This window comes from Anomaloglossus baeobatrachus, chromosome 3 (assembly GCF_048569485.1).
Source record: "Anomaloglossus baeobatrachus isolate aAnoBae1 chromosome 3, aAnoBae1.hap1, whole genome shotgun sequence".
Classification (NCBI taxonomy): Eukaryota; Metazoa; Chordata; class Amphibia; order Anura; family Aromobatidae; genus Anomaloglossus; species Anomaloglossus baeobatrachus.
In genome coordinates this window covers 180,978,505-181,005,832 of record NC_134355.1, presented here as the reverse complement: position 1 = coordinate 181,005,832, position 27,328 = coordinate 180,978,505, and the positions used below count along the sequence as shown (strand labels likewise).

General features: G+C 44.6%; 1 protein-coding gene across 1 annotated transcript; it reads left to right on the top strand.

Annotated features, from left to right (window-relative positions):
- The first annotated feature begins 1,201 nt into the window (after window positions 1-1,201).
- MIS18A (MIS18 kinetochore protein A) lies at window positions 1,202-24,971 on the top strand. Its single transcript, XM_075338180.1, has 5 exons — window positions 1,202-1,414; window positions 18,051-18,114; window positions 19,321-19,443; window positions 20,035-20,131; window positions 23,748-24,971. The coding sequence occupies exons 1-5, from the start codon at window positions 1,264-1,266 to the stop codon at window positions 23,835-23,837; spliced, it is 525 nt and encodes a 174-aa protein (XP_075194295.1). The 5' UTR covers window positions 1,202-1,263; the 3' UTR covers window positions 23,838-24,971.
- Window positions 24,972-27,328: the final 2,357 nt, after the last annotated feature.

The following is a 27,328-nucleotide window of genomic DNA, read 5'->3' as shown; positions in this document are numbered from 1 at the left end:
CGGACCACACCAGGAGGATATTGATGACCTATTCTAAGGGCGGCTTTGCACACTACGACTTCGCAGGTGCGATGTCGGTGGGGTCAGATCGAAAGTGACGCACATCTGGCGTCACTTGTGATGTTGTAGTGTGTAAATCCTAGATGATACGATGAACGAGCGCAAAAGCGTCGTTATCGTATCATCGGTGCAGGCTCCGACATTTCCATAATGCCGATGCCGTGACAGGTACGATGTAGTTCCTCGTTCCTGCGACAGCACACATCGCTGTGTGTGAAGCCGCAGGAGCGAGGAACATCTCCTACCTGCCGCCAGCGGCTATACGGAAGGAGGTGGGCGGGATGTTTACATCCTGCTCATCTCCGCCCCTATTGGCCGCCTGCCGTGTGACGTCGCTATGACGCCGCACGACCCTCCCCCTTAGGAAGGAGGCGGGTCGCCGGCCAGAGCGACGGTCGCAGGGCAGGTGAGTGCATGTGAAGCTGGCGTAGCGATAATTTTCGCTACGCCAGCTATCACAAGATATCATACCTGCGACGGGGGCGGGGACTATTGCGTGGAACATCGCAGCATCGGCTTGCGATGTCGCAACGTGCAAAGCACGCCTTAGGCTAGGGTATCAATATTGGAGTAGTGGAGAACCCCTTAAAACCATCGATCACAGTTGTCCATGGAAAACTCATTTAGAATTTTTTAGAGGGTTGGCAAACAATTTTTAATAACCTTTTGTTTCATTACAAAAGTTAGAGCTAATAACCAGTGGCCGAGGCCTGGGATACAGGTGCCACATGCCAGACTGCAGGAACCACTGGTAGAGCTCATGGTGCCCGTCCTCTCGCCAGGTATGCCCACTTCCATGTATTGGACAGGCCATACTCACATTCAGGGGATGGTAATGGGCATAGTGGGCAATGCTGCACCGCACAGCCACCTCCACTGCCGTTTTGTGGCCTACACACGTTTATATTGGAAAATAACATACCTTCAGACCTATGCCTTGTACGGGTGGCGGCCCGTCTATAGTAATAGCGCCACAATAGGCGCAGCTGCGACTGGGAGACCGGCATTGGGTAGTGAGACTATGGAGTAACATGCACAGAGTACAGTCTGCCTACAGAGGGCGCTCCCGAGCAACGCAGCAAGCCACGGACACGCTGACATGCGCACTGGCTGCAGGCTGCTCCCGGTCATGTGACCTGTGTCTTCGCTCTGCTCTGAGGACGGAGCTTGTTGGCGGGAGTTGTGGCAGTGAGCGCTGCAGACATGGCGGGAAGGCGCACCTTCTCAGTCACTGACTTTCAGCGCCAAGAAGAAAGTCAGACATTGTATGTCTGTAAGCAGTGCCGCGTGCCGATAGGAGACTCCTCCGACTGGGACGATACTTATATGAGGGGTAACGACGTCATGCTGAAAGGTACAAACCAAAGCTCGCCCCTCTATCTGCCCATATCATGCACACACGGGGTATTGGGGCGTCGTTACCTCGGGATTTATAAGGCAGAACCAGGAGCGGGTGAAGTTGTGCCACTTTTCCTCTGATTGTCCCACTCCTGCTTTTGTCTACAAATACTGAGGTAAAACTCACCATATACCGTGTGGGCGTGGGCTTACTATAGGTTACTTTCACACCTCAGTCTCTTTCCATCAGTCACAATCCGTTGCCTTGAGAAAATACGGTATCCTGCAAAATAATTTGCAGGATTCTGTTTTTCCCATAGACTTGTATTAACGACGGATTGCAACTGATGGCAGCGTTGCATCCGTCCCGCTACAGATCAGTCGTGGAATAATGGACCGTCGGGCGGAAGCAACGCATAATGCAATGTTTTGGTTTTTGTTTTTCCTCCCTCGCTCTTCTCTCTCTTCTCCGTCACATCAGTTCTGACACAAACTACCAGAATCTCATCAGTCACAAAACAGATTGCGCCTGATGGAACAAGACGGAAGTGTGAAAGTAGCCTAAGGAGGATGCGGTGCGCTCTTCTGTGGATGGCACCGCCTCTGCGGGCACGTTCTGTCCTTTAGAGCAGGACGGTATGACCTGTGACCACACCAAAAAGCTTCAGTGGAAGGCTCTGTTCACACATGTTTTTTTTTTGTTTTTTTTTATTGCAGACTAAGGCTAGGTTCACATTTCCATTGTTTTGCATCAGTCACATGCGTTGCTTGACCCATGTGACTGATGCGTTGTACAACAGATGACAAAGAACAGAATTCATTGTCGGACTGTTGTGTGCGGGGGGCGGAGCCGAGTGGGGCCGTGGCTCTGAGGATGTCAGTGCCGTGGGGACTGCAGGGCTGGGGACAAGCGAGTGTGTACACATGCGGAGTGCGGGAGGGGGCGGAGCCGAGCGGGGAAGTGTCGGCCTCCTAGCACACGTATCCAGGGTAGATATCGGGTAACTAAAAGCAAAGCACTTTTTGCTTGGTTACCCGATGTGTATCCTGGTTACGGGTGCAGGGAGCCAGAGAGAGCATGCGCAGCAAAATCCTACGGATTGCACTGCTCAAAAAACGTTACAGGCTGCGTTGCTCCCGCCCGGCGGTCAGTTAAAAAATGACTGACCGCGACGCAGCGGATGCAACGCAGCATCAGTCGCAATCCGTCACTAATAGAAGTCTATGGGGAAAAACTGGATTCCTGCAAAATATTTTGAAGGATACCGTAATTCCTCAAGACGACAGATTGTGACTGATGCAAAACAACGGAAGTGTGAACCTAGCCTTAACCTGCACGCGGCAATTTTTGTATTGCGTTTTTTGAGGGCTGCACGTTTGGTTTGTGATTTGTCTACAGTACATGTTTAATAAAGATATATTTGCCACCAAAGCACCAAAAACACACTGCTTGAGTTTCGCACTCTCCTGTTGCTTTCAATGGTAGCAAAAACACTGCAAGAATTGACATACTGCTTCTAAGGCTACTTTTACACTGCGTTTTTACGTATGTTAAGTGGTCCTGTCTGGGCATCTGTCCGAATCTACCCTACCCCACAAAATGTGTTTTGGACGCATGCGCCGAAAGGGCCATTGACTAGAATGGAGCAGGCTCCATTAGCGTGTGCTCTGTCTTGCACCATTTTTGCACATATACGTTTTCTGCAGACGGACACCCATATGCAGTCGACTACGTTCCTGTACTTTTGAACAACAGCATTAAATTCTGCCACATATTGTACTGGAAAATTGGAAAAAAATCGTAGAACCTTGAAGGTATCTTCAAGTGCAGTCATGAAACGCTTCAGTTGTTAAAGGGAACCTGTCAGGTGCGATATATACCCAGAACCACGAGCAGTTATGGGTGCATATTAGTAATCCCTTCCTAACCATCCCTGTATACACTAGCATAAGTAAACAGATCTTTAGAAAAGTATTTCTAAAGATTGTTTATCATATGCTAATGAGGCCAGGGACTAGTCACAAGGACGTTACGTCCCTTGGCTAATTGGCCCACATAGCATGTTAGCATGCCCCTGTGGTTTGAGGTGGTACAATTGTCTTCTGATGGCATGGAAGGTTCTGCACGCTTTTCTTTTCATAGCTTCTGAGGCTATGTGCGCACGTTGCGTATTTGCATGCAGTTACGCTGCAATCTGCACCGAAGCGTAACTGCATACGTCCTGCATCCCCAGCATAATCTATGAAGATTATGCAGGAGACGTGCGCACGTGGCGTATTAGAGCGCAGCGCTTCGGCTGCTGCCCGAAGCGCGCGTTCTAAGAAGTGACATGTCACTTGTTCCGTGCGCTCTGCATGCATCCCCTGCTCTGTCTATGGGAGGGGCTGCACTCAGAGCGCATGAAATCGGCTTTTTTTTTCATTATGGACTCTTTCTGCAGCGATTTGAAGCGCACGTGTGCTGTTCAAATCGCTGCAGAAATTTCTGCAGGGACAGAACGCTACGTGCGCACATAGCCTGATTCTGTTTGAGGCTCTCGGCATTCCTTAGCTCCAGACTGAGGTAGGTATAGTTACTGGTCTTCTCCAGCATGAAGCCATTTAATGTGAGGGAGTGGGCATTTTTTCTTGTTCTTCTGAAACACCGTGACTTTGGTCCTCTTTTGGTTGATAGGAAGCGCCCATGTGGTGCTAAATGTTTCCAGCACTGCCAGGCTATCTTGGAGGCCTCTCATTTGGGGAGAGTAGCAGGAGGTTATCTGCGTTGAGTAGGAACTTCACCTCTCGGTCATGCAGACTGAGGCATGGAGCGGGGGAGGACTTTAGAGCTGTTGCCAGTCCATTTATATAGATGTTGAATAGAGTTGGACTCAGACGGCAGCCCTGTTTGACCCCTACGGCCCTGCCAGAAGAAAGCCGTCCTCTTCCCGTTCACCTTCACAGTACAACAGTTCTCAGTGTATGAACTCATGATGACGTCATAGGTTCTGTCGCCTATTCTGCTCTCCACGAGGAGGAGGCCGGGGTGCCACACTTTGTCAAAGGCCTTCTTGAAGGTTCTGCTTTTAACTTTATCTAAGAGGCCGCATGGCACATGAAATACAGAATATAGAGTAGGACCCCCCTATTGAGATTTGCCGTGACGTTGGCAGGGGTGGCTCAAAGAATTGATCAATTATTTGCTAAAAATCTCATTTATATTACAGTACAGTTGGAATAAATCTGTGAATTTGCACTTTTTATATGATGCATGCCATTTTCAGATCGTGCTGGCTCCCCTCTCTCTCAAGTCCACAACCATGTAAATATTTTTTTTTTTTTTTTTTTTGCTGTGGACGTGGACCTTGATGAGGCTGTGCAGGGTGTAGATGTGATCGGTGGTGCAGTTGTTTGCCATGAACCCAGCTTGGCTTCTTCTGTCTATCTCTCGCTTTAGCTCGATCTCTCTCCCCCATTCTATCCCGTTGCGTCCTTTTTCGCGCGTGCTCTCACGTGGTCCATTTACACTTTTTTTTTTTTTAATCATGTTATTGATTTCCAATATATATATATATAATATATATATAGCTAGCCATGGAATAAATGGCGCAATAATAATAACTAATAAAATATATATATATATATATACACACACAGAATATAAAGAGGCTCTGTAAGTATGAAGTGCTTTCTTCATTCTTATTTTATTTTTTTTAATTTCTCAAGTGCCGGATTCTGGGCCCAACACCTGGGTACCTTTGAAACCGTACGGCTCCGGACTGTTCCGGGTCCGCCCATCACTAATAATGACCCCTTCCTGATTTGATTTCTGGCACTGGAGAAATCACACCTGCAGACTTTAAATCCTCATACATTGTGAAAGATGGGTGAAGTTTATCCTTATTGCTTTTTGGACAGATTCCAAGACCCACCGAATTTCTGAAGAAATTTGCTGCGACTGGAAAGAAATTTTGAGATACGCTCCCTCTCACTGCTTTGGCATCATTATGCATCTGGTCTCTGATTCTAACCAAGTAGGATGTTTCTTCCTCGTCCCCATTTAGGTGAACTCCGGCGACTTGACTTCCCCTTCTCTCTTTATTGAGAGGTCTGGTTCTGAGGGGGACAAAAGGATCTTCTCAAATTCTTTGGTTCGAGAAAGTATTTTTCTTATCCAATGACTTATCCTACAAATCATCCAAAGCTTGACCAACGGCATCCTCTAGGAAACTCTTTGCCATCTGGAGAAGAGAAAGGGATGCTAAAAGAACTCCTCTGGAAGTGACCATGGAAAGATGGTTCTCCAGTTAATTCAGCCACAGGAGCATGGATTTTGCCACACACAAATGGAAACCGCATTTGTCTTCAGTTGTCATGGGCGGACCCGGACTGTAAAAGTCCAGATCCGCTCGGTTTCAAAGGTACCTGGTTGCCGGACCCGGTCCTGGGATTCCAGATATTGATCTCAATCTTGCACTGGAGGAATTAAAAACAAAAAAAAAAATGAAGCAAGCCCTTCATACTTACGAAGGTTCCGGCGCGGCTGTACACTGCTCCGGCGGCCTTTCCTTCATTTCCTGGGTCGCTCATCATTTCTCATAGATATGCACTGCTTTCCCCGCCTACCAGTCGTCTTGGTGTCTGTGTGACAGCGTCTGACTGCAACCAATCACAGGTGCTGTCTGCAGGTTAGTATCGCTGTGCAAAAATAAATATTTGTGTAGGGCCCCCCGTATTATGATACCCAGCACAGATAAAGCATCCGGCTACAGGCTGCAGCTTTGAGCCCTGCACTTATCTTGGCTGTGTATTAAAATAAGAGGAATCTCATATTTAAATCATTTTAAAAATGATGCAGTCCCCTCCAAGTTTGATACACAACCATGATAAAGCCCAACAGCTGGGGGCTGGTATTCTCAGACTGGGGAGTTCTATGGTGAATGGGACCCCCAGGCTAAGAATAGTAACACCTGTATCCGCCTGGGATTGTCGCATCCATTAGAAGTGACAAGCCTAGCGCTTTACCCGGCTCTTCTGATTGCCCTGGTGTGGTTACAATCGGAGTAATAGGGGGTAATGACAGTGCACAACTGTCAACAAGTCCAGAATTAGTGACCCTCATCACTAATCCTATAAGTAAAAAGAAATAAACATAAATGCAGAGAAAAATCCTTTATTTGAAATAAAATACACTTTCCCTTCTTTATTAACCTCAAAAAGACCCTTGAAGTTCCACCCTGATCCACATGATGTCCCACGACGGTCCTGGCTCTGCTACATCTGAGCTTGGAGGGACTGAAAACATGTCCAATCTTTCCAGGCTGTGGGAGACACTGAGAAGAGGGACCCGGGTGGCAGCAGTGACGACACTCAGTTCACCTGAGGTCATATCCGAGTTCCCACGGTATGACCTCTGGTGACCTGAAGCACTCTGGCTTAAAGTGCACGACCATGTCCCACACTTTTCCAGCCCTCTAACACTGACAGTGCTGACCATGGGGGGGGGGGGGGGGGGAGTGCGGTCACAGATGGAGGACTCCAGCGCAACTAACCTGAGGGATGTCACTGCTGATCACGCAGCTCATTCATTCTCCGGAGATCACAGCGGGCAGTCATGTTCCATGATCATGCGCTGTGAGGTTCAGATGTAGCAGAGCTGAATCATCGTGGGACATCGTGTGGATTACGTTGGACCTGAAGGGTGTTTTGGGGGTTAATAATACTTAACATGGTTAATAAAGCGGTTAGAGAGGGGTTTTTTTTTCTCTTTTATTCCAAATAAAGGGTTTTATCAGTGTGTTTATTTCCTTCACTTACAGATTAATGAAGGTGGGTGTCCTAAACGCCTGCCATTACTAATCTAGAGCTTAGTGACAGCTGTGGGCTTTTATTAACCTTTTTATATTACCCTGATTTCCACCGCACCAGGGCAATCAGGAAAACCCAGGTAAAGTGCTGTGCTGTTTGTTGTTTTTTAAAAAAAGCCGCATTCAGCTAATCTTATTTTGATACACAGCCAAAAAAAAGCGCAGGGCTGGGGGCTTTATCTGTGCTGGGTATCGTAATACGGGGGACCCTATGCCAATTGTTTTATTTATTTTTATACCACGATACTGACCCGCAGACAGTAGCATTGCTTTCCCCGCCCACCGCCGTACTGACGTCTGTGATTGGTTGCAGTCAGCTGACACTCCGGTGGGGGCGTGTCTGACTGCAGTCAATCACAGGCGCCGTGAGCGGGGAAAGCAGTGCATATGAAATGAGCCTACTGCACGGCCTGAGAGCACCGTACAGCAGTGCCAGTGTCTCGGTAAGTACAGTTTGCTTGCTCCCATCCCCTATCCTTTTTACCAGCATTTCTACTCACCGGATTCTAGTCTCCATAGACTTATATGGGGATCAGAATCTGGCGCGAAACTGGATGGGCCAGTCCCGGTTATCTGCGAGTCCACTCATCACTAGTTATCAGTAATGATGCCAAACACTTCCATTATTTCCTCAGCAGGATTTTCTTATTCCTTTTCATGGGGATCCCTAAGCGGAGACAAATCTTCATATGGCAATGTTATCGTCTTTGCTACTCTGGACACCTAGATGTGGTACAATGATGTGGTCCGAGTAGTTTTCTCCTACCTCCATAGCATTTCTTACAGCTGTAATGAGTTCCTCCATGTCTTCGGACGAAAAGTAATATTTATCGTCTCTCAGAGTTAGGTCTTCCTCCAATAATTCCTCGGAGACGGAAACCCATCCTTCAAAGACGACCTCCCTTTTCTTGGCCACCAATGGAGTCAGAGACAGATTGGGAAAACGAGTCTAGGGAAGATTAAATTTCCTGGAGTACCATCCCCTTAATCTCCTTCAGTAAAGAAGGTTTCTCCTCTTTGATAATCTTTTTATACAGATTTGGCATGGTAAAAGGTATAAGTATAAAATAACCTGCTCCAAAAGGAAAACACCTATCTATGCAAGGTATGCTTACTAGAACCGGGATAGTGCTGGGCTCTACAGATGCTGAGCGGGAAAAAGCTACACCCTCTATAATCAAGATAGGTCCTACCTTAGGATGACAGTTAGGGTCACTTATATCCAATTGACCGGGAATCAGCACTGTATCCTCCCATGTATGATACCTCCCCCTAGCTTTTTTTTGTGCCCCTGAAGCACTAAGAGTCCTGTAGCAGATGCTGCTTCTTTCCAGCATGTGGATTCTCCGGACGCTGAAATCCGGAAGTGACGTCCTGCATTTAGCAACATTGTTTCTGATGTTGCTTCTGGAGTAAGTAAGGCCAGGGAGCTATGGGAGACGCCTAGCCTGGCAACCAGTCCGCTTTACCAACGGGGCGCAGGAGGAATGGGATAGTCCTAAATCCCGAAGGAGACGAACAGCATAAAAAGGGGGAAGGCAAGGTGATGGCCCTTAGCTGTGACAAGTAATTGGGAGAGGTATCTGTTGCAGGTCACAGTGCACCACAGGATGCTCCATAGTGACAGGAAAACACTGTAGATAGACGTGGGAAGGGGCTATATGACCATTTTGTTTCCTGTCTCATTAGTACAAGAGGTTACAACCCCTTCCCTATCATGGAGGGTGACTAGAGAAACAAGATTTTAGTGATAAAAATGTAATTATTCTTTCCTCACCACCCATTGGTGTCAACATGCTCACTGCTCTAGATGAATTCATTGAGGAGTGTAGTTTGTAAAGTGAGGTCATTTATGGGGGTTCTGCTTTTTCAGGCATGTCAGGGGCTCTGTCAATATGACATGTCACCTCAAACTATTCCAGCAAAATTTGCTCTCCAATATGGTGCTCCTTCCCTTTTGAGTTTTGCACTATGTCTCAAAAGTAGTATTTCAGCCATATGAGGTATTGGCGTACTCTAGAAATTGTGAAACAAATTGTAATTTTGTTTTCTCCTATTTCCATTTTTGAAAATTAAAAACTTGGAGTCAAAGAAACATTTTATTGTAAAAAAATGGGAATTTTTCATTTACGCAGCCAAATGTCATACAGTCCTGTGAATTGCGTATGGGGTACAAATGCCGACTATACGCATAGATGAATTCCTCGAAAAATGTAGTTTCCATTATGGGGTAATTTATGGGGATTTCTACTTTTTTTTTTTTTTTGCATATCTGGGGCTCTTAAATTGTGACATGGTGTCTGCCAATCCATTCCAGACAAAATTGTGCTTCAAAATTCAACTAGCGCTCCTTATCTTTCAAACTCTGTAGTGCACCCCAAAAGGTAGTTTTCCACCACATATGGGGGTATTGGCATTCTCAGAAGAAATAGCACAACAAATTGTATGGTCTATTTCCTCCTGTTACCCTTGTGAAAATGAAAAATTTGGGGCTAAAGAATATTCATTTTTTGTGATTTTGTATTTTCACAGCTCGGCTTCATAAAATTCTGTGAAGCACCTGGGTTCAAGGTGCTCACCGCTCCTCTAGATAAATTCCTTCAGGGGTCTAGTTTCCAAAATGAAGTCAGTTGTGGGGGAGCTCCACTGTTTAGGCACATCAGGGGCTCTGTAAGGCTAAGTTCACATTTCCGCTAAAATCTATCAGTCACAATCCGCTGCTCTTGTAAACAGCGGAATCCGTTTAGCGGATTCCGCTGCTCCCATAGACTTGTATGAGCAGCGGATTGTGACTGTTGATGCTGCGTTGCACCCTCCGCCCGACTGATCAGTCGTGGAACGACTGACCGCCGGGCGGGAGGAACGCAGCATGTAACGTTTTTTGAGCAGCGAGATCCGTCGGATTTCGCTGCGCATGCTCTCTGGCTCCCTGCACACGTCACCAGCTTTGGTTGGTTACCCGATATTTACCCTGGTTACGGTGCAAGGAGCCAGCGCTAAGCGGTGTAGGCCCGTAACCAAGGTAAATATCGGGTAACCAAGGTAAACATCGGGTGCTTTGCTGTTATCCGATATTTAGGCTGGTTACGTGTGCAGGGAGGCCGACACTTCCCCGCTCGGCCCCGCCCCCTCCCGCACTCCGCACATGTATGTACACACACACACACACACCTGTCCCCAGCCATGCAGACAAGCACTGACACCCTCGTCTGGCCCCGCCCCCTGCTCGGCTCCGCCCCCTCCCGCACTCCGCACATGTATGTACACACACACACACACACACACCTGTCCCCAGCCATGCAGACAAGCACTGACACCCTCGTCTGGCCCCGCCCCCTGCTCGGCTCCGCCCCCTCCCGCACTTTGCATGTGCACACACACATACATACATACATACATACATACACATACACACACTCACTCACACATACACTCACCTGTCCCCAGCCATGCAGACTGCAGCACTTCTACTGACATCCTCAGCGCCTGGCCCCGCCCCCCGCTCGGCTCTTCCCCCGAACTCCGCCCCCCGCACACAACGGAATCCGACAAAGAATTCTGTTCTTTGTCATCCGTTGTACAGCGTTGAACAGCGTATCAGTCACATGCGTCAAGCGACGCATGTGACTGATACAAATCAACGGAAATGTGAACTTAGCCTAACACAACAAGATGACCGCTAACGGGGGCGGGGCGATGTAGCCGACCAGAGAGGATGCATGGGAAGAGAGCTCCTATAATCCTGATCTTATCCTGGCCATTTACACCTGGTTACCTGATCCATTTACTCACTGACCTGCTGCTGTGACAGGAGACACCATCTGGAGGCTGCAGATTCCCACTGGAGCTATTCTCTGACTCTTGCACGGCGTTGCTGGATCTCCTGAGGCTGGAGAGTGTGGAGCAGCAGCCATCTTCCCACAGCATGCATTTCCACAGTGAGCAGCAGAGCATGACTCCGGAGAGCAGTGAGGAGTGACAGATTTATGGCCAGAGGTGAAGACCCAGGAGTGGTGAGCACAGGGAAGTTCATTCTCCCTTAGCTGTGTAACTGGCAGTCAGTGTGCAGCACATTAGGGGGCCGGCTGCAGTGTGGAAGACTTTAACCCATAGAGTGCTGGAGGGTCTGGAGTGTGTGCCTTGAAAAACGGGCCCTGCAGATTTTTCCTGACACATGAAAAAAAATAAGTGACACATATTGAAGTCCCCACGCTGCGCAGGCCTGCATCATCCTGATAAATACACCCTGAGTGCTGTGCTGCCCTGGGACTCCCTTCATTCTTATTATCCACCATATAAGTGGCTGCTCACGTGGTGAGGAAGTGGAGACAGACATATTACTAAATATACATTATAAAGGCACAGATTCAGACGCACGGGGGCACGATAAGAGAGGGGTGCAGAATCAGCAAATCCCCAGTGTATCAATATGAGTCCCCCTAAACAAAGTGGAGCTATTGACAAACTTAAGGAGTTCGCAAGGGGTGGTCAGGCAGATGCCCCTAAAGCCAAGAGAAATGCCACCCCAAAAGGTCAGGCACTATTGGATGACGGGTCAGAGGATAAAGATGATTTAACCCTGAGGCAGGTGTATGAACAGCTTCTACAAGCAATTTCTACAAGCAACAGCTCCCTCACAGGGAAAATTGAGCAGGTACATTCAGAGGTGGGCCTCCTGCGTCAGGACATGCAATCCTTGAGGGCCCGAACAGCTGAAGTCGAGACGCGAGTGTCTGAACTTGAGGATCAAACTGTAACACTCAAAACAAAAATGACCACAATGGCCGGATTGGCAAATGCATGGCGCCAGAAAGCAGACGATCTGGAGAACCGCATGCGACGAAACAATATACGAATCATAGGACTGCCAGAGCGCTCGGAAGGTCAGCATCCGAAACAATTCCTGGATGAGTGGCTGAAATGTAATCTCGGAGATGAGTTCTCCTCGACATTTGCGGTGGAGAGGGCGCACAGAGTTCCAACAAGGCCTCCTATTCCAGGCGCGCCACCACGTCCCTTTTTAGCAAAGATGCTCAACTACAGAGATAGAGACACAGCACTCAGTCTGGCCTGACAGAAGAGCCCACTCAAGTTCAATAATGCTGCCCTCTCGATCTTTCCGGACTTTTCGGTGGACCTCCAGAAACAGAGGGCCCACTTCATGGAGGTGAAGAAGAAATTAAGGGAGCGGAACATCATCTACTCTATGCTGTACCCTGCCCGGCTCCGCATAGTGCATGAAGGGTCGTCTTTGTTTTTTACTACACCTGCTGAGGCTGAGGACTGGCTACAGGTACACCCGAAACCTAAGGGGCAGAAGCCATGAGATTACTTTCCTAAGTGACATTTTCTGTGCCCCCTGGCGACCCTCTTCTTCCATGGTTGCTTGAAGCCCCCTTTGGAGACAGATGGGACTTCCCCGTGCCTCGAGCGATGGAGGAATTGGCCAGGAATTGGTTCTTGTGAAATGGGAGCCCTATCTTGTGCACCCTTATACCACCTATACCAGGACACTGTATTCAGTGGTGGTATCCCCATTGATGTTTGAAATGTTTTACAGGACTTATCGGAAAGGTCCTGAAGTTCGATATTGGTTCTATATGTTTACAGCTGCAATTGCATTAACTTTATTTATTTGCAGGGACAGGCTTATTACTGTTGGAGGGTTAACCACACTTAATTGCAGGGCAGAAAGCGTCTTATACCTGGGATCCTGGTTCTATAAAAAGATCTAATGTGATATGGGGTCAGAGCTAATATTTATGACCTGGAATGTCAGAGGCCTTAAATCGCCCAAAAAACGTATTAAGGTATTCTCCCAAATTAAGCAAGTCAAGGCCCAACTGGTGGTACTGGTAGAGACTCACCTCACACGGGACACAGCCAGACTAGTAAACAAACCGTGGGTACAATGGTCGGCACATGCGTTCCACACCAGCTACTCCAGGGGTGTCTTTCTATTGGTCCATAGACATATCCGTTGGGAAGTGAAGGTGGTGAGGCGTGACCCGGAGGGGCGATTTGTGTTTATATATGCGTCTATAAACTCTAGAGATTGTGCTGTTATGTATTTACAACCCTCCGCCAGCTCGCATCTCCATTCTTAAACAAGCAATGAGCTTTGCCCTCAATTATCCAGATGCGTATGTGTTATGTATGGGGGATTTTAATCTTGTGATGAATGAGGAGCAGGACAGGTTATGGATGGAGGGGGACAACATTCGGCCACACACTTGACTGATTTGCAGCAATGCGCGGAGGGAGGTGGGTGGATTGACCTTTGGCGACTCCGGCATCCTAACACCCGAGAATATACATGTCATTCTTCTACTAGACGCACGCTGTCCCGACTAGATTATATTTTTGGGTCGAGCAATATCGCAACCTGGGTGGATGACGTGGTACATGGGGTCAGGGGCATATCAGATCACAGCCCAGTGATTCTTACTATGAAGACTAACCAAGGTGTTGGTAAACCCTTTTGGAGGTTAAACCCCTTTTGGATGAAACTAATAAATCAAAGTGATAGAACTCTGTCCCAAATAGAGGATTTCCTGGAAGCACACCCTAAACCCTGGGATATTAACTTGGTGTGGGACACTCTTAAAGCCTACCTTAGAGGGTGTTTGTCTTCAACCATAACATATCTTAAAAGAGTGACTAAAACTGAGGATGATTTAGTAGAGGGGAGACTTAGGGACTTAGAGGCAATATATATATCGGCCCCAACCGATGGAAATAGAGCGGCCTGGATGCAATCATATAGGTTGTATGTGCAGCACTCTGAGACCAAGTCCAAACGCAAATTGTTCTTTACCCGACAATCATATTTTGAGCTTGGAAATCAATCCAGTAAATTATTGGCATATATGGTTAAGCAACACAACACTTCAAATACAATATTGGGTATACGGAGGATGGATGGCTCAATAGCTACATCCCCTGAGGATATTTTAGAGTGCTTTTGTGAATACTATAAAACCCTATACACATCTAGAAATCCTCATGGAGTTCAAAGTTGTGTGACATATTTGTCGGATTTGGAGTTTCCCACTTTGAGTGAATCACAACGGGAGTCTCTGAAGGCGGACATCACACTGGATGAAGTGATTACTGCCATCTCGGATATGGCTAGGGGGAAATCTCCGGGTCCAGATGGCCTTCCCATAGAATTCTATAGTAAATATTGTGACGTATTGGCCCCGATTCTTTTAGAGGTTTTCTCACAATTTTCAGCCAGCGACTCTCTACCTGCCTCCTTATACGAAGCACATATAGTTGTGCTGAGGAAGGAGGGTAAAGACCCACTAGACTGTGGTTCATACCGTCCTATATCCATAGTTAACGTGGATTACAAGATCTTTACCAAAATACTGGCGTCCAGGCTTAATTCAGTCATATTGAGTATCGTTCACCCAGATCAAACCGGATTTATGCCTGGGAAAAACACCTCTATAAATATAAGACGGGTCCAGTCCATAGTGCAATATAGCACACTGGTCCAAGAGAACGAGTGGGCCTTGGCCTCGCTGGACGCGGCCAAGGCATTTGACTCGGTAGAATGGCCATTTTTATTTGCCTGCCTCCAGAGATTCGCTTTTGGGCCTAAATTCAGTAATTGGATTCATATGTTGTATAGGTCCCCGACAGCCAGGATACTAGGCAATGGTGCTATGTCTACACCCTTCGCATTGAATCAGGCACAAGACAGGGATGCCCTGTCTCCAGCATTGTTTGCACTAGTTATTGAAGCTTTGGCAATTAGAATCCGCTCTCATCCACAGATCACTGGAATCACTATAGCCGACCGAACAGATCAAATAGGATTGTATGCGGATGACATGGTTGTCTTCTTAGATCGAGTGCAAGAGACTCTACTGGTGGTTATAGATACTATAGATACATTTGGGGAGTTTTCGGGACTACGCATCAACTGGGATAAGTCGGCTTTGATGCCATTAATGCATGGGTCTGGAATTTCAATGGAGGGTAGGTCACCTTTGCAAGTGGTAACTAGCTTTAAATACCTGGGAATACACATAAAGAAAGACCATACACTAGACCTGCAGACGAGTATAACACCACTTCTGGAGCACGTTAAACTTAAATATAACTTGTGGAGCAAGCTACCCCTGTCAGTGGTTGGCAGAATAAATTTAATCAAAATGATATTACTTCCAAAGCTTAGTTATACACTACAACATAGTGCAGTATCAGTACCCAAATCCTTCTTCTCAATGTTGAACTCTCTTACTACTTTTTTCATATGGGGGAAATCCAGACCCAAACTTCGGTTATCCATTTTACAGAGATCCAAAAGACTGGGAGGGATGGCTTTACCGGAGTTCTTCCTCTACTACCTCGCGGGACAGCTTAGGGCACTAGAGACTTGGATGCCTGGATGTCAGCTGCCAAACTCTGAGAGTCACTTGGCACACGCGGCTGGGACTGATTGTTTAGTGGGTTTTCTCGAATCAGAAGGACTGAGAACACCACGGCAATTACCCCTCCTCAGGTTGGCAAGATTAGTCTGGCGACAAGCCAAGAGGGTGGTACACTTCGAAGGGGTGGTGGTGGAACTCCCATTATGGGGGAATAGCTACTTCCATACTCTGAGAGATCACCCCTCGGCGCAATTCTGGGCCACTCACAGCGTCAGTGCATTAGGTGATCTTTTTGTCCCGGGAACCACAACCTTCAAGTCCTTTGAACAAGTCCAGATTGAATATAATGTTCCAAGATCACAGTTTTTTAGATACCTGCAGATTCGCACAGCGGTTGAATCCCACATACAGAAAATTGGAGTGAGGAAATTGATATCATCACTTCCTATGATAGGTATTCTAAAATCACAAGGACCTCGAGGCCTCATCTCAGCTATATATACTTACCTGTTGTCGGTGGGGGTGGAGTCGGACCCCTTGCCAGCCCAGGATATATGGAAATCTCTAATTCCCTCTCTACAGGGAGAGGAATGGGAAGAGATATTGGAATCTCCGACTGCGGTATCCCCTTCGGTTAATAATAAGTTGATTCAATGCTACATTGTCCACCAGGCATACCTTACTCCAACTCGATTATTTAGTATGGGCCGTTCTCGTACATCGGAGTGCCTGAGGTGTCATGTCTCAGGGGCAAATTTCATACATATGATCTGGAGCTGTCCCAATATATCTTCGTACTGGCGGGGAGTGACATCTCTGCTGACATCGATTGTGTCGATTCCTGTTTTGTGTGACCCTTTGATATGCCTGTTTGGGGTGGTGGAGGAAGAGTCCTGGGATCATTACATGACAATATTCCTCAGAGAGGCATTGTTTCTGGCTAGGAAATTAATAGCTCTGAGGTGGATGGGAGATTCGAATCCAACTGTGCGGTCCTGGGTTAAACTAGTCAATGCAACCATAGTCTATGAGAGGGTGGTATATTATAATAGGGGGTGCCCGGGAAAATTTAACAAAATCTGGGGTTTGTGGAATTCTTCTCCAGACACACTTGCGGAGGTTTGAGGGAGATTATGCGGATAATGGTGGTTCCCGCTAGATGTTGGGATATTAAACACTGTCCAATGGTATATTGAGGTATAATAATACAATGTGGCTGTTGTTGTTCTTTCTTTCTTCCTTTTTCTATTCCTCTTTCTATCTTTTTTTCAAAATATGGTCATGCTGATGGATAGAGCTGTTCTTATGCTCAATATAAAAGTAGATATATATGCAAATGATAAGTATGGATAATAACATTGTTCTATCTTAACTGCTAAAGATATTATGGACTTTATATGACTGTTTATTGTTATATTTAAATATTACTATCTATATACTGAGCTATCTTTATATGGCAAATGTCAGTTGTACTATGTTTGAAATTGTTAATAAAACTAAGTTAAAAAAAAAAGATGACCGCTAACGATTCCAGCCAATTTTGGCGCTCCTTCACTTCCGAGCCCTGTTGTGTCCAAACAGTAGTTTTCCCCCCACATATGGCGTATCTCTGTAGTCAGAAGAGAATGCACAAAAAAATGTACAGTCCACGTTTTCCTGTTAACCTTGTGAAAATGAAAAAATTGGGGGTTACAGCAATGTTTTTGTCAGGAAAAAGTAAAATTGACTTTTTTTTTCCCTTCCACTTTGCTTTAATTCCTGTGGTGCACCTAAGGGTTAATCAACTTACCGTATTGACTGTGGTTTTGAGCACTATGAGGGATGCCGTTTTTAAACTGGTATCTTTTGGGGGTATTTTCTGTCACCTGGGCCTCTTAAAATCACTTTAAATGTGATGTGGTACCTGAAAAAAAAAATCAAATTTTTTGTTTTGAAAAAGGAGAAATTGCTGATAATCTTTTAACCCTCTTTTAACCCTTTTCATTTCCTAACAAACAAAAAAAATTGCACTGATGTAAAGTAGATATGTAGAAAATGTTATTAACAAATGATTTTGTGTGATATAACTATCTGGTGTAAGGCCATGATGGCCAGCGATGTCTGAACAGAGCTTCTGTATTTCGCCTGTGTTGTATAAAGAGGTTATGGACTAATATGATTTCAGGGACATGCAAACAGTCATTATTGATCTGAAAATCTCAAAAACGTGAGCGCCAGGAATATTGGCCGTCCTACCAGTGCGGACATCACACATCGATGGCAAATCTTTGCAATCAGTATAGTCACCTGTGAAATATATGGAAATGAAAAAATGGCTGCAGATTCCCTTGTTATTTTAGATGACTTCAATAGTTTTTACTGGGGATTTGTTGGTAATGACCCTCGTTCAGCTCCTAGGTTTTCATATCTTGTTTCTCTACAGCTGTAACACCGTTTGTTGAAAGACGAACCCAGAAGATATCCAATAGTCGCTGTGAAGCGGGCAGGTATGTCAGTCTGCTTTTACAATTTTATTGCAGAAGGAATCTTAGAAGCCTCTTTTGAAATGATTGATCTTATATATTCTGCCTTGTATAATTTCTCTGCGGAGCTGAATTTACAGTTCAGCTCAATACCATACACAGTTAAGTTTGCTATCAAGTTTCCCTTTGCTTGCTTTTTGGGGAAAGCTACCGTAGTTCTCAATTTTTTCAGCTTCTGCTCCATTTACTGTTGTTAATACTGTTTAACATTACCAGTTTAATAGGAACTGTATAAATACTTACAGAAGCTGAAATTGGGCAAAAAACTACTGATTTTATATTTTTTTTCACAAATATCATGACTATATTATAAGGTTTTTCTTGCGTGCATTTATAGTTTTTTGGGGGGTTCTTGTATAACAAATGTGTTCCAAAATGATAAAATTAAGCTGTGTGTATGCCATGTCAGTGAAGAACACCAATAGATTATAGCTCTGCATGACAGTGAATGCATCTTTTTGCAACCTAGTACAACACAACATTTTCTCTGCTCTAGTGCTGCAGGAATGTAGAACACTTAATGCTAGATTTCTCCAGGGATCACAAATGGTCAATGGGGAGAGATCAGTATTCAGAAGTCTGTATTCAGACATCTCAGTACCGGCTGTGATGTCCAGACCGTGCATGGTTCTCCTGACTTGAACTCATCAGCAAAAAGGACATTAATTCAGAAAAAAAAAAAACTCACCCGAAAAAAAGCTACCAGCCAACACAGGTCAAAATGACAAATGCACTCACAGGATACAGCTGGCCCCCTCTGATAAAGGTGGAGGTAATACAGATGCAAAATACCAACGAGACAATCACTCACAGCCTACCAACTCATGGAGGGGGTGGTTGCTGGTATTAAACATGCACACTCATGAGGTTTTACATAGGGTGCCAGTCACACAGGTACGTGCAATGCACAGTGTCCGGCTTGCATCCTATTGAACTCATCAGCCTTATAGGCACATATGAAGCTGTTGTTTGGTTCAGGAGACCCATATTTTGATTGTGTTTCACAGATGTCTGATTTTGGCCTAGCAACAGTAATTCTTTAACTCTGCAGCGCCATTATTTTCTCTTCCCCGGCAATGGTAGCTTCTTTTAATTATTTTGTGAACTACCCAGAGTTGAAGTTTAAATCATGATATTAGAGATGAGTTGTTTTTTTTCTTTCGATTGCAGCCGGTATGAGACTCTGTCTTGCTCCAATTGCAAGACTGTCCTTGGCAGGTTCTATCTTTCGACACCAGAATGTAAGAAGTACAAACGAAATCTGTTCAGTATTAACAACTGTCAAATTACAGAGTAAGTAATAAATAGCACTGAAATATTGTAGGAGTGTTGGGTTTATTAAAGGGGTACTCTGGGGAGAAAAAAAAATATTCTAATGGCTATGACATTATAAAGTATAAAGATCCCTACTGCGGTTTCCCATCCTCAGAGTATCTACAACTTAGTGTAACACTGGAGCTGCTTCTTGGTGATCATCTATCTTCTGGGACATTACATCCCACATCAGGGGGTGTGGCGTGCACCCTGCCAGTAGATGTCAACTCTTAATGAGACCTTCCTCCCTGCAGTCCTCGATCAGTGAGCAGGCCACGCTCATTGATCTCAGACTAGATAGAAAGAGATATTATTGGGGGCTGGCGGCTTCTAACAGGGAGCAAGCCATGCCCCCTAATGTGTGATCTAACATTCCAGAATGGAGGGGGAGCACCAAAGAGCATCTCCAGCTTCACACAATTACAGATTCTGTGAGGGTGAGGAACAGTACTGTGGATCTTTTTTCTAGTTTACGAGGGCATTGTCATTAGAATATTTTTTTTATCTCCAAGGAATACTTTAAGCCTTAGAGATCACTTGTTTTATGTTGAAAGATGAAATTTATTCTAGATACACTTTTGGAGAGCATCTTCAGCACTTTGTTCCTGAATCTGAAGCCCCAATCACTGTGGAAATGTGTCAAGTTTATAAAGAAGAAATTGAAAAGGTAATTTGAAGTGTACGTATGTGTTATACTTCCACGAATGCCTGTACACTAATCACCTGATTTTATCAGGTTACCGCTCTATTGGAGAATATGGAGACAATGGGGACAGAATTTTATAAGCAATTCCATAAGCTGATCATCTTGGCTTGTTGCCTTTTCAGTCAGTTTTGGACAGGGAACTTTTCAAGTAAAGGGCTATTTACACGCTGCGACATCGTTAACGATATATCGTCGGGGGTCACGTCGTTAGTGACGCATATCCGGCGCCGTTAGCGACATCGCAGCGTGCGACACTAAGGTCGACGATCAACGATCGCAAAAACATCAAAAATCGTTTATCATTGAAACGTCGCTCCTTTACCAAATATGTTTGGTGGGGCTTACCGCAGGTTGTTCCTCGTTTCTGCGGCATTACACATCGCTGTGTGGGACACCGCAGGAGCGACGAACATCTCCTTACCTGTGTCCACCGTCAATGAGGAAGGAGGGATGTGGGCGGCATGTTCCGACCGCTTATCTCCGCCCCTCCTCTGCTATTGGACGGCTGCCGTGTGACGTCGCTGTGACGCCGCACGAACCGCCCCCTTAGAAAGGAGGCGGTTGGCCAGCCAGAGTGACGTCGCAGGGAAGGTAAGTCCGTGTGACGGGTGTAAGCGATGTTGGGCGTCATGGGCAGCGATTTGCCCGTGACGCACAACCGACGGGCGCGGGTACGCTCGCTAGCGATATTGATACCGATATTGCAGTATGTAAAGTACCCTTAACTCTTGGTTCATCGGTTTGGTTAGACGAACTGAAAATAGCTTAAAGGGATCCTGTTCGGCTGTGTGCCCCCACTGCGTTTTTTCCATGCGTTTTTTCTTGAAGATTTTAACCCCTTAACGACCGCGGGCAGTAAAATTACGTCCTAGCGGTCATAACGTTACTGCCCGCGGTCTGCCAGCAGCAGCATGCCACGATCGGCGCACATCTCAGCTGATTTTCACAGCTGAGATGTGTGCCTGCTAGGCACAAGCAGAATCGTTATCTGCTTGTGCCGTTTAACCCCTGAAATGGCGCTTTCAATATGTGACAGTGCCATTATAAACGCGATCGTGGTAAAGTTTTACTTACCGCCCGATACTGGAAGTCACGTGACATGATCACGTGACTTCCGGTGGTTGTCATGGTAGCACAGGGTCATGTGATGACTCCTGTGCTAGACATTAATAACTTTTGCTTTGTACGGAGGCCAGGGAATCGGGAAGTGCACGTATCTGCTGTTTACAGCTGTGTAGCTGTGATCAGCAGATAGTGCAGAGCGATCGGATTGCTGATCGCTATAGCCCCCTAGGGGGACTAGTAAAATAAAAAAAAAAAAATTAAAAAATTAAAAAAAAACCTAAAAGTTCAAATCACCCCCCCTTTCGCCCCATTCAAAATTAAAGGGTTCAAAAAATAAAAAATATACACACATTTGGTATCGCCACGTTCAGAAACGCCCGATCTATCAATATATAAAATCAATTAATCTGATCAGTAAACGGCGTAGCGGCGAAAAAATTCCAAACGCCAAAATGACGTTTTTTTTTGTCGCCACAACTTTTGCGCAAAATGCAATAACAGGCGATCAAAATGTAGCATCTGCGCAAAAATGGTACCGTTAAAAACGCCAGCTCGAGAAGCAAAAAATAAGCCATCACTGAGCCATAGATCCCGAAAAATGAGAACGCTACGGGTCACTGAATATGGCGTAAAACGTGCGCCACTTTTTTCATACAAACTTCCGAATTTTTTTTAACCCCTTATATAAAAGTAAACCTGTACATGTTTGGTGTCTACGAACTCGCACCGACCTCAGGCATCATACCCATACATCGGTTTTACCATACAGTGAACAACACAGTGAATAAAATATCTCAAAAACAATAGTGCTATCACACTTTTTTTGCTTTTTCTGCATTTGGAATTTTTTTGCCGTTTTCCAGTACACTATATGGTAAAACTTATGGTCTCATTTAAAAGTACAGCTCGTTCCGCAAAAAAATGAGCCCTCACATGACCATATTGACTGAAAAATAAAAAAAGTTACGTCTCTCAGAAAAAGAATGGCGAAAAAAAAACGGAATGCGAAAAATCGGCCGGTCGTGAAGGGGTTAATCAATACTGCAAGGAAAAACGCATCCCAGCAAGGTATATGAGAATCCTGACTTTTGACTGACACTTTTCTTTGTAATTGTGCAGCCAGGCTTGTACACAGACCATCACTTGCTAGTCTTCATAGGAGCTTTCAGCAGACCCCTTTTTGCCCTGCATTTAGAATATTAACGTCTTTACAACCTAGGACATAACTGTATGTACTAGGTCGAGTCTGTCCCTTTAACGCGGGCTCTTGCAGCGAGTCTGCATTTTTCTCTGCACATGTCTGACATGGACAGCTGACAGGCAAGGAAAGTCAGGTTTGGGAAAATCAAAACACCAGAATTATGGGGGGGGGGGGGGTTGGGGGGTTGCCAGAGCCTGAAAAGCAAGAACGTTACGTGTCATGGAAAATGGTGACACTTTTTTTTCTTTGCCGCCTTTTTTTTTTTTTTTTTTTTTTTTTTTTACCATTTAGATGAAAGTAAAACTATACATGTTTAGCATTTACAGACTCAAACTGACCTGGTGAATCATAAAGCTAGGTCAGTTTTACCATACAGTGAACATGGTAAATTAAATTAAAAAAAAACTAAAAAACAATTTTGCAATTACACTTTTTTTTTGCAACTTTCCAGTACAAAATGGGGGCAGAATGAATGGTGTCATTCAAACGTACAACTCGTCCCACAAAAAACAAGTCCTCATATGGCTATATGGACTAAAAAAATAAAAAGTTATAGCTCTTAAAAGAAGAAAAGGAAAAAACGAAAATGGAATATCATTTGGGGGGTGAAGGGGTTAAGCATCCACCTCACCATAGTGGGCATGTGAGTGGTTGTTTTATCAGTATTGCACCTCCTGCCCTTGTCATTGGAGCTTAGTGCATGCTGCAGTGCATTTAGTATTGTGATCTATTATTGAGATGTATGATTGATTTTTTTTTTCCTTCATGATATGTCATTATTGACAGTGGCATATGAGAAATTCAACTTCTAGGAATAGAGAGAATCCGGATCTAGCAGTTGTAGAAGGAGCTCCTGCAGCTGAGTGCATCAGTACAGAATCTGTATAAGCTGCACTATATGAACTGCATAACGTACATAGGCGTCATGGCGCACTAACTGACAGGCGCTCATGATGGATTTATACGTCAAATATTGCTAAGGGGTTAAGTATGAGATTTTTCTTTTAAAATTTTAAAAGGGTGGTCCATTTTTCATCTATATGGGCTCAGCATGATCCTGAGTTTCCTCCATTCCTAAGTTACCACTGCAGGTAACTACCTCGTCAATCTCCTGTTTGCATCTTTCGGCGCATATGACTTGACTGCTACAGCTCATTAAGGACTACAGCAATGACCAATGATTGGCTGTGGTCACATGGTAGTACGACCAATTCAGAATTCATAAAACCCATCAATGGAGTATCCTAATGTCTCTAATTTGCCTAGTTGGTGCACACAGTTCTGATTTATTTTTCTTCTGTTTTAATTTAGCAAAAGTTTCTTTTAGAGATGCTTCAGGAGAGACTCTCAAGACTGGAGAACAAACTGCCTTGTGAAGAGGAACTACAGCTCTCAGATTAATATGTGACACATCCCAGAAATCAGGCTCTCCGCTTCTACATTATGCTGCTCTGCTTCAATAGCAGAAGCCAGCTGACAGATTCCCTTTAAAGGAAAGTACAGGCAGTGCCATACTGGCGCTAGAATAGTGATTCAAATCATCTCTTCAGTTTAGAGATTGCATGTTTGATTGCAGAAAAAGTAGTTATCACAGGTCCAGAAATTAGTGCATTGGTCAGTGGCATGTGCATCAGGGCGGGACTATGTGGGTCTGGTTTTGTGTTAATATTCCTCCCCTGCGTGCTTTGCTGGGCAGGGTAGAAATATTAAAGCAAGAACCGATCCCACATAGTCCTACCCCAATGCACATGCCACTTAACCAATGCACTAGTTTCTAGACATTTGATGTTTATTTCTGCAATCAAACATCCAATCTCTAAACTGAAGGTAGGATTTTATTCTTCATCCTAGAGACAGCATGGCACTGCCCTTACTTTATATGTGAAAATCCTGCTGGTTAGGTCCCTTTAAAGCGATCTTCAAGAAACACCGTCAGCTGATATAGGGTTTATCTACAAGTAGGTGGTGTTTAAAAACTTTGTAGATTGCTTACCGGAAGAGTGGTGACAGGGAGAAAATGAAATTAAATTCTTCCTGCCACCGCTCGCTCTTAGTTATGCTCTGATACTATACTGTGATTGTGGCTATAAGCACTCCCCGACACTTTGGTTAAACAGCCTAATCTGTACACATACACTGCAGAGCATATTGTCAAAGTGCAGGGGAGTGATTACAGCATGCTGACAATATATTGTACAATGACTGTAATCGCTCCCTACACCGCTCCTGTGACAGCATGGAAAATAGAACTTAATTTTCTCCCTGTCACTACTCTTCCAGTAAACCAGCTACACAAGGTTTCGATGCTCTTTATCTGCAGATTTACCTTATATCTGCAGTTAAATCGTTCTCAAGTTAACCGGCTCCCTTTACATTTCTAAATGCTGATTGTTGATGGTTTTGTAGCTTGCGCAGCATGTACTTGTATGTTATATTTATGTCTCAATGATTGTTCCTAAATGTGCTGTTTCGTTAGTATTTGTTAAAATCCTTAAAACTTGGTTTCAAATAAAGTTTAATATTTACCTGCAATAAGAGTATAACATTGTTTTATAGGAAAGGCCAAGCACCTTGGATTTCTAACATACATGTGGAAGACCATACTAGGTGTGTGAGCAGCGGCCACAAAACTTCCAATAACTTCTGTCAAATTAAAGGAGTTGTAATTGTGTGCGCACCTGTATAGTCTATTTCAGATTTCGTATTTTCACAGTATGTTGCTGGTGTTAGTGGCCCTGCACTGCCTTTACTTTAACATCTCCATTCCTATAACAATTGAAATACAGAATTACTAGCGCAGATGTGCACTCTACTGGTCTGGTGAAACCATGTAATGTGAAAAAAGAAAGACCTACAAAATCTTGGCTATACAGTTAAACAAGAAGTTTACATACTGTACACTCTCTAAGAACAATAATAATAATAATCACTTATATAGCACCATTAATTCTACAGCGTTTTACATACATTAGCAACACTGTCCCCATTGGGGCTCACAATCTAAATTCTCTATCAGGTATGTCTTTAAAGTGTGGGATGAAACCCACGCAAACACAGAGAGAACATACAAACTCCTTGCAGATGTTGTCCTTGCTGGGATTTGAACCCAGGACCCCAGCGCTGCAAGACTGCAGTGCTAACCACTGAGCCACTGTTCCACCCCAAGAAGACACATCTGCATTTTTTTCTCACTATCTGACATGAAATCAGAATAATCCTTTCCCGTTTTAGGTCAATTAGGATTACCAAAATAATTTATATTTGCCAAATGCCAGAATAAGAGAGAGAGAAGGTTTTAAGGCATGTTTATTACTTTCTGCAAAGTCAAAAGTTTACATACACTATAAGAGTACCATACCTTTAAACAATATTGGACAGCCCATATGATGATGTCATGTCTTTGGAAGCTTCTGATAGATTTATTATACAACTGTGGATATATTTTAACACACACCTGACATAAACTGCTTCTTTGTGTAGCATCATGAGAAAGTCTAAAGAAATCAGCTAAGGTCTCAGGAAGAGAATTGTGGACTTGGCTAAGTCTGGTTCATCCTTGGGTGCAATTTCCAAATAACTGAAGGTGCCTTGTTCATCATTTTAATGCAATGTTGCGGCAACCAAAAAACTGTAATGTTGGTGTTTTAACCCCTTAACGACCACGGGCAGTAAAATTACGTCCTAGCGGTCATAATATTACTGCCCGCGGTCTGCTGGCAGCAGCATGCTGCGATCGGCACACATCTCAGCTGATTTTCACAGCTGAGATGTGTGCCTACTAGGCATGAGCAGAATCGTTATCTGCTCGTGCTCAATATGTGACAGCGCCATTATAAGCACGATCGCGGTAAACTTTTACTTACCGCCCAATACCGGAAGTGACGCGATCACGTGACTTCCGATAGTTGTCTTGGTAGCACAGGGTCATGTGATGACTCCTGTACTACACATGACTTGCTTTCATTTTCGCTATGCCCGCTGCACAGTGAAAAAGAAAGTGAGCGTATCTGCTGTTTACAGCTAGGTAGCTGTGATCAGCAGATAGTGCAGAGCGATCGGACTGCTGATCGCAATAGCCCCCTAGGGGGACTAGTAAAATAAAAAAAAAAGTTAAAAAAAAAAGTTTTAAATTTAAAAAAAAAAACCTAAAAGTTCAAATCACCCCCCCATTCGGCCCATTGAAAATTAAAGGGTTAAAAAAATAAAAAATATACACACTTGGTATCGCCGCGTTCAGAAACGCCCGATCAAAATATAAAATCAATTAATCTGATCAGTATACGGCGTAGCGGCAAAAAAATTCCAAACGCCAAAATGACGTTTTTTTGTCGCCACAACTTTTGCGCAAAATGCAATAAGAGGCGATCAAAACGTAGCATCTGCGCAACAATTGTACCGTTAAAAACGTCAGCTCGAGACGCAAAAAATAAGCCGTCACTGAGCCATAGATCCCGAAAAATGAGAACGCTATGGGTCACGGAATATGGCGTAAAACGTGCGCCACTTTTTTCTGACAAACTTCCGATTTTATTTTTAAACCCCTTATATAAAAGTAAACCTATACATGTTTGGTGTCTACAAACTCGCACTGACCTGAGGCATCACACCCACACATCTGTTTCACCATATAGTGAACACAGTGAATAAAATATCTCAAAAACCATAGTTCTATCGCACTTTTTTTGCAATTTTTCTGCATTTGGAATTTTTTTGCAGTTTTCCAGTACACTATATGGTAAAACTGATGGTTTCATTTAACACTAGAACTACTGAGGTAGTCATTTTAACTACTTTGCACTATGTATTTCTATATAGGTGTCACGAGTCCAGTAGTTCTAGTGTTAAAAGTACAGCTCGTTCCGCAAAAAATGAGCCCTCACATGACCATATTG